The sequence below is a fragment of the Peromyscus maniculatus genome, chromosome 5 (assembly GCF_049852395.1).
Source record: "Peromyscus maniculatus bairdii isolate BWxNUB_F1_BW_parent chromosome 5, HU_Pman_BW_mat_3.1, whole genome shotgun sequence".
In the NCBI taxonomy this organism is placed as follows: domain Eukaryota; kingdom Metazoa; phylum Chordata; class Mammalia; order Rodentia; family Cricetidae; genus Peromyscus; species Peromyscus maniculatus.
The window spans coordinates 11,717,548-11,731,897 of record NC_134856.1 but is presented as its reverse complement, the minus strand read 5'-3'; the positions used below and the strand labels follow the sequence as shown (position 1 = coordinate 11,731,897).

Genomic DNA, 14,350 nt, shown 5'->3' with positions numbered 1-14,350 from the left:
GAAATTCTCTAGTGCCAGCCAGACTTTGATTGAATACCTACAGCAGTGGGCATCTCTGCCCATTCCTTTACAGGCAACTGAGATTTTAGGATATTCTGCTACAACAAGGAAAAATTACTTCCAATTAGAACTCCCAGCTCTTGATCCTGACTTTAGCTTCTAGGATCATGTGGCATAAGCATGACCCTCTTCCCAGGGTGATACCTTCAATGTCTAAGCAACAACCCAGGCTGAGCAACGTCCCTGTCCCACCGTAAGTCACTTGTAAGAGTCCTAAACTCCACATTGCTCAGATGTTGCCATGAATCGCCTCTCTTGCCAAAGTCTCCAATCAACACAAATAAAAGAGACAGAATGTTTGGCCACTCCATCTTCTGAGTTACCCACCTCCAGCTTTTCCCATCCCTCCTCACCTTGCCAAGGTTCAGCAACTCCAAGGAAGACTTTTCCCTCAGGCACTTCAGCAAAGCCTGGGAGTCTGATGCATTGCAACGGCAGACAGTGGCAACCACCTGCAACTGTTTACAGAGAAGGCAGGCAGACAGTGGTACTGAATGCATCCAGGGGAATAAAAGCCTGGAAAGTGGCCTATGCAGCCACAAAGTGGGACTTCTTTGTGAAATCCAACATGCTACCTCTCTATAGGTCCATGCTGCTATACTGAGGTTAGATTGGCATTATCCTGACTCTTGTGGCTACTAGAGCTGGGGGTAATGGGTTGTCAGTCTATGGCCATGGATCGGAATCAAAGTTCCTTCCTAGCCACAGATGTACCAGTCCTGTGGACTTAGCTAACTGTCATGAGGTTCTGATATTGGAGTGCTCAGTGGAGCTGGAACCTCAAGAGTGAGGGATAGTTTTGCAAGCTCCAGTCATCAGCTGAGGCAGGCCTTGGGATCAGCGCTGAGTTTATCTGTACTGATCAAACTTCAGCCCCACACATGGCCAGAAATCTCTTGGAATCTTTTCTCTATCTTTAAAGATACTAATCTTACTTTTTTATTTCATAATTACAATTTTGTCTTTGCCTCTATTCACTTCTTTTCTCTAATTTAAGGCCCAAGTCCTGCCTTCTCTAGGACATTATCTCCCGACCACTGTAATCCCATAAGGTCCTTCTTCCCCTGATCTCATATCCCTCCAGTGTTCCACACCTTTGCTACCCAGGCCAATGCTAAGCAACTTTTTGCCCTACCATCAAGCTTTCCATATTTGTAGAACTTGTCCATTTACAATTGCCCTTACGCTTCCAGGAGTCATGGGTGCTTTGAAGAGTCAACATGGGCTGCATACATAGTCAACATATAGAGTCTACATGTGACAGTCAGTCATTCAAGGACCACCTTCCACACCAATCCTCAGACTTCAGCTAAAGTCCTCCATAACAAGATCATGTCTTCTCTAGATGAGGATATGCTTTCTCCACTGATAAACCTTCGAGTCCTAATACAGCACAGTGAAACTATGAACACTTAATAAATGCTTTGGGGTGAATAAATCAATGCACAAACTGAAAGTAGTTTTGTATTAAGTAATACCAAAATCAGTATTCATCTATACTGAAGCTAGTTCACAACTTTCTGACCCTGTTTAGACTTTGGAAGGGTGCTATTTTCTACATTGTGTTTAAGAAAACAGACCATATAAGCTTAATGACATAGTGCATGAGTGCAGTCCCATATACTCTAGAGACTGAGCTAGGAGGGTCTCTTCAGGCCAGAACTTTGAGACCAGCCTGGGCAACATAGTAAGATGATAACCTCAAGAAAAGAAAGGGAGGGAGAGTAGGAGATGAGGGAGGAGGGAGAGAAAGAAATACAAAGGATAATGCAACCACTAGAATGAATAATTCCCAGGGGATGACGAGCATCTGGGATATGCACCCTACCTCATCCCACAAACCCCATTCATCACTCCCATCTGCCCCAAAGAGCTGGAAACAGCCCCGGGATCTTTCTTAACATTGCACTCTAGGATAGCATAAAATATGGCAGGCACAGAAGACCAACTACACGGAATACTGAGAATAACTGGGACTGATTTGTGTCCCCACAAGAATTATTTAAGAACTATATCACACATGTGCACACCCAAGCACAACAGCGATGTTGCATTGTGTAAGTGGACTCCTTCCCTCTGTGAAAGTGGTTCTCAACCTTCCTAATGCTCCAATCCTTTAATACAGTTCCTCATGTTGTGGTGACCCACAACCATAAAATGATTTTCCTTGCTACTTCATAACTATAATTTTGCTACTGTTATAATGTAAATATCTCTGTTGTCTGATGGTCTCAGGCGACTCCCGTGAATGGTCCTTCAACCCCCAGGCATCATGACCCACAGGTTGAGAACCACTGCTCTGTGACTGACATGCATACACACACCCATAATGCTATGCTGTGTGTTTGAACCTTTTCCTGTTGAACAGACCTTTCATACAGGCCCAAGACTGCCACTGGACTAGCATGAGGTTCTTCAGATATAATCAGTGGGAAAATCTAAGAACGTAATGAGAAGCTGGGCTTCAGGGGACGGATGACGGTGTGAGCAATGTACCTACATCAGTTTTCAGCTCGTCATCAAGGCTCTTCAGGCTAGGAATGATGGCCACTCCGCTCTGCATGATGGCTCTGTGGAATAAGCCCTTGCTCAAAGGAGACAGAACCTAAGAAGAGAATGTAGCCAGCAGCGGTTATCCCAGAATCACACCCATCATACATGCCACCAGTTCCTTCCTTAAAGACACCGTCCCAGGAAGCCCCCCTTGAGGATCCTACTTTGGCCTGGAGAGCCCTGCTTGGGAGTTCAAGGACTAGACACAGAGGCTTAGATGAGTTATGTCACCTCTGTAATGTGGGGGACCAGCTGCCACTTTTACAACCAGGGTACTCTTGAGTAGGGAGAAGTGAGAAATATTAGCTAGAAAGAGAGATCTAGACAACGACAAGAGGAAAGACAGAAACACAGGATAGCCTCGGAGGGCCTGGGTCTCAACCCACCAGCTCTGAACTTCATTCCAGGCAGCTTTTTATCACAATGCTTAGGGGAGAAGCAAAAGACCTCCCCCTTGCTCAATACAGCCAAGTATAGACCCTTCCAAACACCTGATACTCGGGCCCGTGGTCCAGTCATCCGCTTTATGTAGACCTGCTGGGCAAAGCCACCAGGAAACCCAGATGGGCTCCAACACTGTAAGTCCCCATTTCTTTATTAATTTATTAATTTTTTCTGCTTTTAAAACAGGATCTTCCTCTATAGCCCAGGTTCCCTCCATCCTTCTGCCTCAGTCTCCAAGTACCAGGATTACAGGCACGGACCTCCATGACTGGCTTTGGGAACACTTAACTAGTCTGACATGGTTTCTAGTGTCTCTACTCCCTTGCTTCTAGCAAGTCACTTAATATTCCCAAGCATCAATTTATTCCTCTGCAGCAAAAAACTGTAGCAACAGTTTTGCTACAAAACTTGCATCAGGACATAAATATTTTTATTTATAGTAGGAGAAATAATGAATATGAATGTTCCCTCATGCCTGTCCAATTTCAGTCATGAAGGGTGACCCTTGTCATATATATAAAGTGTGTTAACATGGTCCTTCTTAGAGAGGAAGACTGAAAACATAAAATTACCTTGAGTAGTGTTGGGCCCTGTACAGCAGAAACCCTCTTAACCCAGTACCATGTGACTGATCTCTTATTAACATGCTAATTTATGCCATGGAATTCTACCACTTGGGGACAGTCATTCTCTAGCATATTCAAGCATTTCTGCTCCTACCAGTCTTATGCCAAGAGTATGTTATTCCCAAAGTTGTACTGTCAGCTTGTTACTATGATAATACAATCAAGGGAATACAGTGTGAAACGGTGGACTTCCCATGTGAAAAGAAAGCATTGTGTCTAGGGAAAAATTGATACAGATGGGTGGCTAAAAAATATTGCTGTCAAATTTGGTGTGGAGCAGAGAGAAATCTTTGGGAGAAAACCATAAAAACCTGCCATCCTGTTATAATAGTGTAAGGGTTGTTTTCTACAAGGTACTTGCAGACTACAAGCTACTTTGTAATGTTTAAATGGGTACTAACTATAAAAAAAAATCTCAAAAACTGTACTCAAGGAAGTGATTTCTGCAGCTGATCTATACAAAAGGATGCATGTCCAAACTCTGGGCAGCAGACCAGCTCTAAAAGGACAATGTCTGTATCCAGCTCTCAGTGAGGCATGAGTACTCTGTGTGCATCTACACATCTTTCATTATTCATGTTTTAGCTGGGTTTTTCTAGTGAACAGTGTTATGGCTTATGTCACACACACCACCACCACCACCACCACCACCACCACCACCACCACACACACACACACAGAGGGTCCAAAAGCTAGGCTTTTGGTCTCTAGGATGGCAGTATTAGGAAACAGTGTGAAACCTACAAGAGGCAGAGCCAAAGAGGGACCGTAGCCTTGGGAAGGACTGAAGTAGTTCTCAGGAGAGCCTGGTAACACAGGGAGCAGTTCGAAGTGCATGTTCTCTCTGCTTGTTCACAAGATGTGATGCCACCCACTACTGTGTGTGTGTGTGTGTGTGTGTGTGTGTGTGTGTGTGTGTGTGTGTGTGTGTGTGAGTGACTACTACAAACAAGTGCTTAGCAGTCCTGATGATTAGAGTGTAGAGATTCAACTCTACAAACACAGGGATTCCCCCCCCCCCCGCCCCCGCTCAAATTACCACTCATTCTGCGACCTTGGGAATTCATCTAAACTCTCCTGGTGGCTGCTGTCTTGTTCACAATACCGTGCCTGAGACTTACAACTTACCCATAAAGCAATATGTATTTGTAAACGTGTTTTCTACTCCCATAGACTCCTCCACCCCCGTGTGGGTATGAGCAGCAGAAACAGAACTCAGTGGGTTATTAAAAACAAAAAAGGACATGAAGAAGGAAGAGGTAGATTTTAGAGGAATGCAGAGGAAGAGGAAGGGGATGAATATGATCAAAACACATTGTATGCATGTATGAAATACTCAAAGAATTGATAAAAGTTTCATTTTCGAACCCCAAGAAAGTAAAAATGTTGTATGTATTCAACAGCAACCTAATGTAGGTGATGACTTGCCTCTATGCTTATAACCACCCTAGCTAAGAGTCATCCAAGTCAAAGCAGAAAACTCACCAGGCTAGAAATGCTTATGGCTCCCGCTGAGCCACCAAAGACAGTCACGGAATCAGGGTTTCCACCGAAGAACTTGATGTTTTCCTTGACCCATAGCAGGGCAGCCAGCTGGTCGTGGAAGGCCCAGTTCCCAGGAGCATACTGGTCCCGTGTGCTAGGGATAAGAGGCAAAGTGGGAGTTCTTAGCTAGCCCCTATGTGTTCTGTAGTCCCACGGTTCCCAGTAAGATGTAAGCTGGCAGGACACTGAGAACCAGAGCCCTACAGGAGCTGAGGACAAAAGGCTTAGATCTTACGTTCTGGGATTTCCTCAAGAATGGTGGAAGTTCTGTACTCCGGAGAAGTACACATGCAATACTGTATGTCCAATGTTAGGGTGTTCTTGGCTCCCCTTAACCCATGGATCCCGAAAAATCCTGCTGGTGAGAGTTATCTTTGCCACCTGAGCCAGTGAATGACAAAAGCCTAAATTGCCTAGTTTATTAACAGCAAACGCAATGCCCACAGCAGCAGGTATATTCAGCGTGGCCCCAAGAAGTGTACAGCTACTAACCTTCACAGCCTTCAAGAGGGGTGGTTCTCAACATTGCCCTCTCTGCCTCTCTGGGTTTTTTCTGCCCTGCTACCAAAAGGTTGACTTCTAGAAGTTGCATCACTTAGGCCATTGGCATGAGGTACTGAGAGCTGAGAGGGGAGAAAGACTGGAGTATGTATCCCACTACCCCATTCTCCCTCCATGCTGGACAGAGAGAACAGGGCAGGCGCAAACTACCCCCATGGCCACAGCTTGTGCCAGCTCTTTTCAGTTAATTCTGTGAGCATGCCATCAAGATAGGCATCTTGTTTAAACAGACTAGGAAATTCAAGCACAGAGATCTCTTTACCAGAAAGATCTAGAAAGAATTAGGACTCAATGATTCTAGCCTCAGAATCCACACTCCTAATTATACCCCATGCACTGCCTCAAAAAACTAGATGTTTCCCACAATTATTGAGCAATTCATAAGAAACACATGAAAATAACATAGAACAACAACAACAACAAAAAGCCACTGGGACCCAGAACTGGCATGTGGTACACGTTCTGAGTGAGAAATCTCAGGATCCTATCCCCTACCATCCTCTAGTTCCCCAACCTGTTCCTCCTTCTACACCTCTGTCAGTTTGTGACCATGCTGGCTTAGACTAACGTCTCATTCCCAGCCTTCTCCAAGCCCTGCCAATTTAACCTTCATTACATGGTGGGTCTCACAATGTTCCCATTCCTCCCTCAGGATACACAAGCACCTCACCACAATCATTAAGATCTCAAGCTGTTGCACAGAATTCATTGCCTGGCGATCCATTGTCTGGGTGAGCTTGGGCCAGTCACTTAACCAACTGGGCCTCCAGTTCCTCATGTGGAAGCTAAGGATAACAATAATACTTGTTCCATGGGACTGCTAGAAAGGTAGATACCAGGCACACTGTGTTACATTTGCTACCTCTTCTTTTTATAACTCAATCTTGCATAGATTCAACAAGACAGCAGTAGCCTCCTTACTGGCCTCCCATTTGTTAATGGACAGCCATCAAGCACGGTCTAGCCTCTAGTCTCTTCCAGAGTACACTTCCTGGTACATATCTCTGAGCAGGATAATTGTAGAACTCTCAGTCTTTAAAAGACAAAGTTCCAGATTCCATGAACACCATGGTATTCAGATCCCTGCCCAGTCAGGCCTTTCAGATTCACACAATTCCAGGTCACACCACTGGGTATACTTCCTGTCTCTGTCTTCTTTGCAGCCCAGTGTGCCATGTGAATGCCTTCTTCCCTGTAGTATGTGAACAGAAGTGATGAATGCCATCTTCAGGCTGATCCAGGAACATGTTCTCTGTGAGACCCTCTATGATTTCTTCATTGCTGGAGATTCAGATCTAGACAATTTGACATCAGAGCCACAAGATGGAAGAGTCCTGGAACACTGGTTAACCATGTGTAAGGCTATCTGTCCACTGGGGGCACAAACCTGGACTGTCCTTGATGAGAAAGAGGTCCTTTTAAACTGCTAGGATTTGAGGGGTTTTATGTTAATGTGCTAAGTTGCCTAACTAATTAGGACCTAATTTACACAATGCCACTGATGGTTCTTTCCTCCTAAGGTAGCTGCCCACAGCTACTGTCCCAGCTTCCCTTTGTGGTCTGGTGTGTCATTCACCAGAAGAGACTCACGTGAAGAAGCCAAATATCCCTAGGCGGTACTGGATGGTCACAATCAACACGTCCTCATAGGCAGCCAGGGCAGACCCATCAAAGATGGAGGCTGAGCCAGTCTCAAAGCCACCCCCTGGTATCCACACCATGACCTGAGGAGACAGAATCACTCTCGTCAATCTCTTCCCATGCTTGTTGGATTATTTTTTATTGAGGAAAATATAAATGCTCACTCTTCTTTATAAGTAGGCTCTAAGGTCTTATTTTTTAAATAAGATCCAGGGTTAAGTATATAGATGCTGTCCTCTGAGTAAGTAGATGATTTGATTAGCTGAGCGAACACAGACAGGCTACTCAACTTCTCTGGGGATTGTTGTTTTTGTTTTCCCTTGTGTGAGAGTTGTGAAGAGCATAAAAATCTCACTTCAGAGGTTTTTGTGAGGTCCAAATAAGCATTTGCAGTTAAAGCTTTTTTTACAAGAGTGTTTGCTCAGTTCAAGTGCTCAGAGACTGATAACTGAAGCCCGTCGAGCCTGGGCCCACAGGAAGACAGAAACCATTGTAAGGCTCACATCAGGGCAGAAGCTGTGTTGTTAAAACTGTCAACTTCACAGGCTCTAGAGCAGTTTTTCTCAACCTGTGGGTCTCAACCATCTGGGGGTCGAATGATCCTTTCACAGGGGTCACCTAAGACCCTCAAAAAACACAGATATTTACATTACAATCCACAACAGTAGCAAAATTATAGTTATGAAGTGGCAATGAAAACAACTTTAAGGTTGGGGGTCACCACAACATGAGGAACTGTAGTAAAGGGTCACAGCATTAGGAAGGCTGAGACCCACTGCTCTAGAGTCACCTAGGAGATACACTTCCAGGAGAGCGTGTGATCCTTGTCTAGACAGGCTAGCCTCTGGGTCTAGTTGTAAAAGACTATCTACATTAGGAGGACTGAATGGAAAGACCCATCCCAATGTGGGCCTGGAGTCCTGGGCTGAGCTAAGAGAAGCAAGTGAGATGAGCATCAGCATCCCTGTCCCCAGTTTGAACCCTGGAACTGTGAGCCAAACCCTTTCTCCTTGAACTTGCTTTTGGTTGGTTATTCTATCACAGTGATAAGACAAATTACTAAGACATCAGCTGAAGAGGTTTCTTTTTTTTTTTAACCTTCAGTGTAAAGGGGGGCAAGAAGGGGGTACAGAAACTTTGCTTTGTTTAGGAAAATTTAGGACCAGTGAACATAAAATACTGTTCAAATGGTATTGTCACTACTTTCATAGATCATAGTAAATCCCTTTCATTCTTCTAACTCTATATTTGAGACGATAGCCCTTGGGTTAGGAAAAGAGAAGAGAGCCATGGAGGGAAAGTGCTGGCCCCGTACACCCTAGAGCGAGCACATGTGCACTCCTTGTGTCTCAACTTCCTTATCTGCAAAATGAGCTCAACCATCCTTACACACTGTGTTGAATGGCACAATGTCCAATGCCTGGCACACAGTCGGTGCTTGACAAACGTTGCTGCCCCAGAAAGGCTCTCCCGTTAGTTACCGAGGCATGGGGAGAGAGGATGCTGAGAGAGAGGGTGTGGCCCAAATGCAGGTCATAGAAAACCTTCCTTCATTCATCTACAGGGTTCCTTATGTTCTTAAATGAAATACTTGGCATCCGTACTTGACTGTCTTAATTAGATAAGAAAAGTTGAATTACTCAATTATACTCTTTTAAAAAGAGGGGTTCTCAAACTCAAAAAGCAATCAGAAGCCTTTTAAACTGTATCTTTCCTAAATTGCTCATACAATTTTAATACTTACCTGGGTGGGGAGCAAAGTGAAACAAAAATTGAAAGTTAAATCATAACCATTGAAATATCCAACAGAGACAATGACAAGGAACAGCTACCATTACAACTTTTCAAAAAACAAGTTACTTGTGTGATGAAACTTCCCTTACCCAATAGGAGGCTAGGTCTAATGCTAGATGCCCCCATGCCCAGATGGTGCCCAGACATGCTAGCAGATGTCCAGTGCAGCAGGCAGCCTTACCGGGAGACTGGAGCCATTGTTGGCATGGGCTGGTGCATGAATGTTGAGATACAGACAGTCTTCTGAGATGCCAAATTTAGGGTAATGCACTTTGAGCATTATTTGATATGTGGTGAGCCACTCTAGGTTCTGAAGGCACCTGGGGGGAGAGGAGAGAGAGAGAGAGAAAGAGAGAGAGAGAGAGAGAGAGAGAGAGAGAGAGAGAGAGAGAGAGAGAGAGAGAGAGAGAGAGAGAGAGAATCTCTCCACAATCTATGTCAGCATGACTTTCTGGGAGGGGTCAGTTCTTGGGGCAGAGGCAAGGCCAGCCATCCCTTGTGAGCCCAGAGGCATGCCAGAACTGTTGGTACAGAATCTGATTGTGCCCCCAGGCCTCTCCTTTCAGAAACAAGCAACTAACTAACCAATGATGATTTCCTTTTATCCAGTTCCTGGATAGGAAAGCCCGTTTTCCAAAATAATTGTGTCATTAACCCCAAGGACACTCCCTGTCTGTACCCACCACTGAGTTCCATAGCAAAGGCTCTCTCCCGCCAGTCTCTCCTCTCCTGCTCCTGCTCCAGAGGAGCAAAGGAACCTTCCTGAAGTCTCCATACCAGGAACCCAGATAGACACAGAAGACTCCCGCGCCCAGGCTTTGCTCAAGCTCCCTCTGCCTCAATTGCTTCTCCTGATGTGTTCTGGCCCACAATCATCCTTTTCTTTCGGATTCAATCCAAATACCCCTCCTCCAAGAGGCCTTCTGAGATTTCTCTGAGTGGCCATAGCTGTTCTTTAGAAACACTCACAGAATGCATGCTATGCCCTAGAACTTAGCCCAGGCTTGCTCATAACATCATCATCTTCTCCAACTCAACTATGAGCAGCTAAAAAGCCTGTGAGTCTGGATTAATCACTTCTGCACCCCACAGTTCCTAGCACAGAACCTGACACACACTAAAAATGAAGATGTACTACATTTGATCTTAGCCAAAAGGCTAAGGGGTGACTTAAGTGAAATTGTGTGTGTGGACGTTTCTGCCATACATAAGTGCTCTGTTATTATTAGTTGTTTTCTTGATAGACGAGTGGACACTAGTGAACAGTGAGAAACCACCTCTGGAATATATTCCTTCTTAGGTGGTTGTGCTCCTGGCTCCTTTGTGGTCATTCATAAATTCAGGCCTCATTGCTTTCCACAAAGGCATGCCTGACATTCCTTTCTTTAAAGCTAGGCTGGGTGGTTCTCTGCCCTATCAGTTGCCTTCTCTGACCCCTGGTGGTTGCCTTGGCTCCTTACATTTCAATTATCAATTCTTTTTCTCTATCCTTCATTACTGGTCTACATGCTCCTTGAGGAAAGAACAGTCCCCAACACACGATGATCTGATGTTTTTCTTAACTTTATAATGTGAAAAATCAATATGTAGTCCACAGAAACCAGGCTTCAAATGCTGAGTTTTGATCTTTAGCTGGGTGAGCTTCATGTGGGCCAGTACTCAAGATGCTCATTTGTGTAGGTGAATGGCCCAATGAGTTCTTTTTATATTATTTTCAGTCCACATGTGAACTGCATGAAGTCATCTTCTGGGGTGTAGGGAATGTTCTTATACCAAGGTACTCCTTTAACCCCATGTATGTAACCCAACCTAAGCCTTCACAAAACCAGAATTGGAGGTCCCTGGGGTATTTTCAGGTCTTCTTGCCCCGCACAGTGTTCTAGCAATCTTTCCACAACTAACATGGTTAACCACCTAGCCTCTCTTCAGTAGCTGCAAGCTACTTACCTCCCTTGTATCACAGAGACATCTGTGATGGTTAATCTTCGTTGTCAGCGTGACTGGATTTGGAATCACCTAGGAGATGCTCCTCTGGGATCTACCCTAAATGTGACCTATGGACTGAGGTCTCACAGTGAAGGACAAGGGAGAAAACAGCAGAAGCATAGCCTGCTCTCTGCTTCCTCATCTGCCCAGATGTGAGGAGCCCCAGCCACAGTCTCCTGCCGCCACAGACTCTGCTACATTGATGGCACCTGCTCAAACTAGGGACCCAAATCAGCCTGTCTTCCCTTCAATCATTTTCAGTCAGAATGTGGTCACAGAGACAAGAAAACTAATACAGCAGCCATGTTGCCATTACACGGACATTTATGGAGTTCCCACTGTGGTCCAGGCCTTGCATTAAGCCCAACTGACACTACGGGAGTTACACACACACACACACACACACACACACACACACACACACACACACACACACACACACACACACACTGTGGCTCTGCTCTCTGAATCCCTCATCCAGATTGACCATAAAGAAAGGCAGGCCAGTCCAGGGTAAAGGGCCACACAGAAACACCAGGAAAGTCCCTTTCATTGAAAGATTCAGGCAGCCCATCACAGCACTTCTTACACCTACTCAGGACTCAGAACGCCACAGAGCTTTCAGATCATTCAGATTCCTTGGCCCAGCTTAAGGGGTTCTGATTCGTGAAACTTAGAAGAGGCCAGGGAACACACACATTTCTAACAAGGCTCCAGCAACTCTGCTGGGCAGCCAGTGTGGGTGCCCTGAGACACAGAAACAGTCAGCCAGGTCCGTGGTCCTTCCCATCTCCATGTCCATCTTCCCTCTCCTCTGCCCCTGGACTTCATGACCTATGTTCCCCCTCAGCAATCTCTCCCAGTCCCCAGAACCACAGGCGACCCATGACTTACAAATTGGGATAGGTGGTGGCCTCTCTCAAGTCATGCCAGGGGCTCGCAGGCTGTGGCCTGGAAAATCGCAGGGCTCCAAGTGGGGGTGCAGCAAAAGGGATCCCAAGGAACACGTTGACAGGTCTGAGGCTGCCCAGCACAGTGACTTGCTTCCCCTTCACCCATCCCAGCCTGGTATACCTATGTGGCTCTTCGGTCACAGACCCTGAGGAAACACAGGGGAGAACTGAGGAACAGGATGAAAAGAGGGAGACAACTGGCCACCCCGGGGCTCCCTTCAAGGGTGCTCTTTCTCCACCCAGAGGCCACCGGAGCCGGGACTTTCTCTTTGAGGCAAGGTCCTCTTCATTCAGGATTGATTGAGAAGCCACCACCACAGGGGCCTGCCTCAGTTGCTACTGAGCACCCACCACCACACCAAAGAACTTGAGGAGAAGCTTTTCTCCTGTACCAAAGTGATCCCTTTCTTTGGATCTCTGTAGATGCCTGGATCCTGCCAAATTGATGGCTGGGTCTACCACATTCTTGTCATTTCCATACTCACCACAAAACCACCACATGTCAATCATTGCCTGCAGCTACAGGATGGTGGATTTTTTTTTTTAACCAACTAAATAAATTACCTTTAAAATTTAGCCTAGAGGACTCCTGGGCAATAATATCTATAGGGTTGTTTGGATAAGTTAGGTAGCTGATTTGGCTACAGATGAAAATGAAAATATATCAGTGAAAATGCAAAAAAAAAAATCCCTCCCATGATAATGACAACTGAAATCAGCTCTTGTACTTCCAAGAGTTTGAAGACGGGGCTTTGGATGACTAGGCAAGCTAGCATCTTGGGTCTTGCACAGACGGTGAAGCCTCCGATTACTTACTTAGCAGGACCCAGGAGTTTGGGCACTACCTGCTCTGGCACTTGTGCAAGTCCTGTCTCCACAGGCCAAGCCACAGAGCGCAGGCTCCAGTCCACATGTCTCCCCAGGGCCCAGGGTGGTACCTTTCCTTACCGGGTGTGAGTAACCCCAAGGACAGAGTCAATCCTTTCCAACTCTGTCTGCCTCTGAGAAGGAGGCTCTGGTCCCACACTTCCAACAACACCGGATACTGAAGCCCCAAGGGTCTACACAGCCCACAATGGGCCCCCAAAGACCTCTGGGAAATAAGTTCATTTCCCCTAGTAGAAAATTCTACCCTTCTCCCGCATCCTGAGAACCCTCATCTCCCCCTGGCCATCTCACCCCTGATGGTGGCTGCAAAGATCCAAATGACCCAGATTAGGGCCTGTCCTGGAGGCACCCGATCCCCACTCATCTGGTTGGCCTGCCTCAACTGGATATCCACAGCTGCTGCTGGCCTCGGAGAACTTCAGTCAGGGACCAGAAAGTGTTTCCTGTGAGGAGACAAGTGCTGAACAGGCAAGACACAGGAGGCAGAAGAAATCATGATTAACATCAAAGCAAGATTTCAGAGAATTGGCCAAGCAAGACGTTCTCTCTCTGATTTACATACGGAGTAGGTAATGATTAACACTTGTGCTGAGAGAAAGCATATTACAGGCTTGGAACTCATAGGATGACAGACGTGGAAAGGACTCTCGGGAACCACTAAGCCAGGGGTCTCAAACACAGGTGCTGTGTGGGTCGGACATTCTCTTTGCTATAACAAAACATTCAATTTAAAGAAATTACGGAAAGGTTTGTTTGGTCTCAGAAGGGTCACAGCAGCTGACGTGTGTGGTGGTGGTGGGGAGAACGTGCTAAGCAGAAATGAGAGAGACTTAGGAATAGGCCAGAAACAAGAGATCCTTAAGGACCTTCCTCAAATGAATCAGTTCCTCCAGCTGTCCATCTCCAAAAACTTCCATAGTTTCTCAGAACAGACCCCCAAGCTGGAGACACCTGATCCATAGGAGATGCTTGATCTATTCAAACTGTAACTGATGCCTACAGAAGCCAGGAAAGCAGCAAACTAGCAAAGTATGGAGACGACTGGGAGAGAGGCAATAGGGCATGGCAAGAACTGTGGCGAACTTGACAAAATGCATGTTTGCTAAAGTTATAGTGACTTCTTAGATGTAGCCACATTGCATTATGGCTGTGTTGTGGGTCAGTTTTTAAAAACATAGTTTCATTTTTTTAAAAAACAATTAATGCTGTGCACTCAATATAGCACTTTTTCTGGTTTGAATTGTGTCTTGAGTCAGCATTCTGTAATTACGATCTATTCCCATGTTTTCCAGTCTATAT

At 45.7% G+C, this 14,350-nt stretch overlaps 1 protein-coding gene across 1 annotated transcript in view; it reads right to left on the bottom strand.

Moving 5' to 3' along the window:
* Ces5a (carboxylesterase 5A) overlaps window positions 1-13,530 on the bottom strand; it is a 28,055-nt gene extending 14,525 nt beyond the window's left edge. Inside the window, exons 1-7 of the mRNA XM_076571697.1 lie at window positions 13,343-13,530; window positions 12,105-12,309; window positions 9,406-9,544; window positions 7,380-7,513; window positions 5,169-5,322; window positions 2,561-2,665; window positions 414-518 (exon numbers count right to left, since the gene is read on the bottom strand). Of these exons, the coding sequence (XP_076427812.1) occupies window positions 414-518; window positions 2,561-2,665; window positions 5,169-5,322; window positions 7,380-7,513; window positions 9,406-9,544; window positions 12,105-12,309; window positions 13,343-13,415 (915 nt within the window). The 5' untranslated portion in view covers window positions 13,416-13,530. The remainder of the gene's footprint in view (window positions 1-413; window positions 519-2,560; window positions 2,666-5,168; window positions 5,323-7,379; window positions 7,514-9,405; window positions 9,545-12,104; window positions 12,310-13,342) is intronic.
* Window positions 13,531-14,350: the final 820 nt, after the last annotated feature.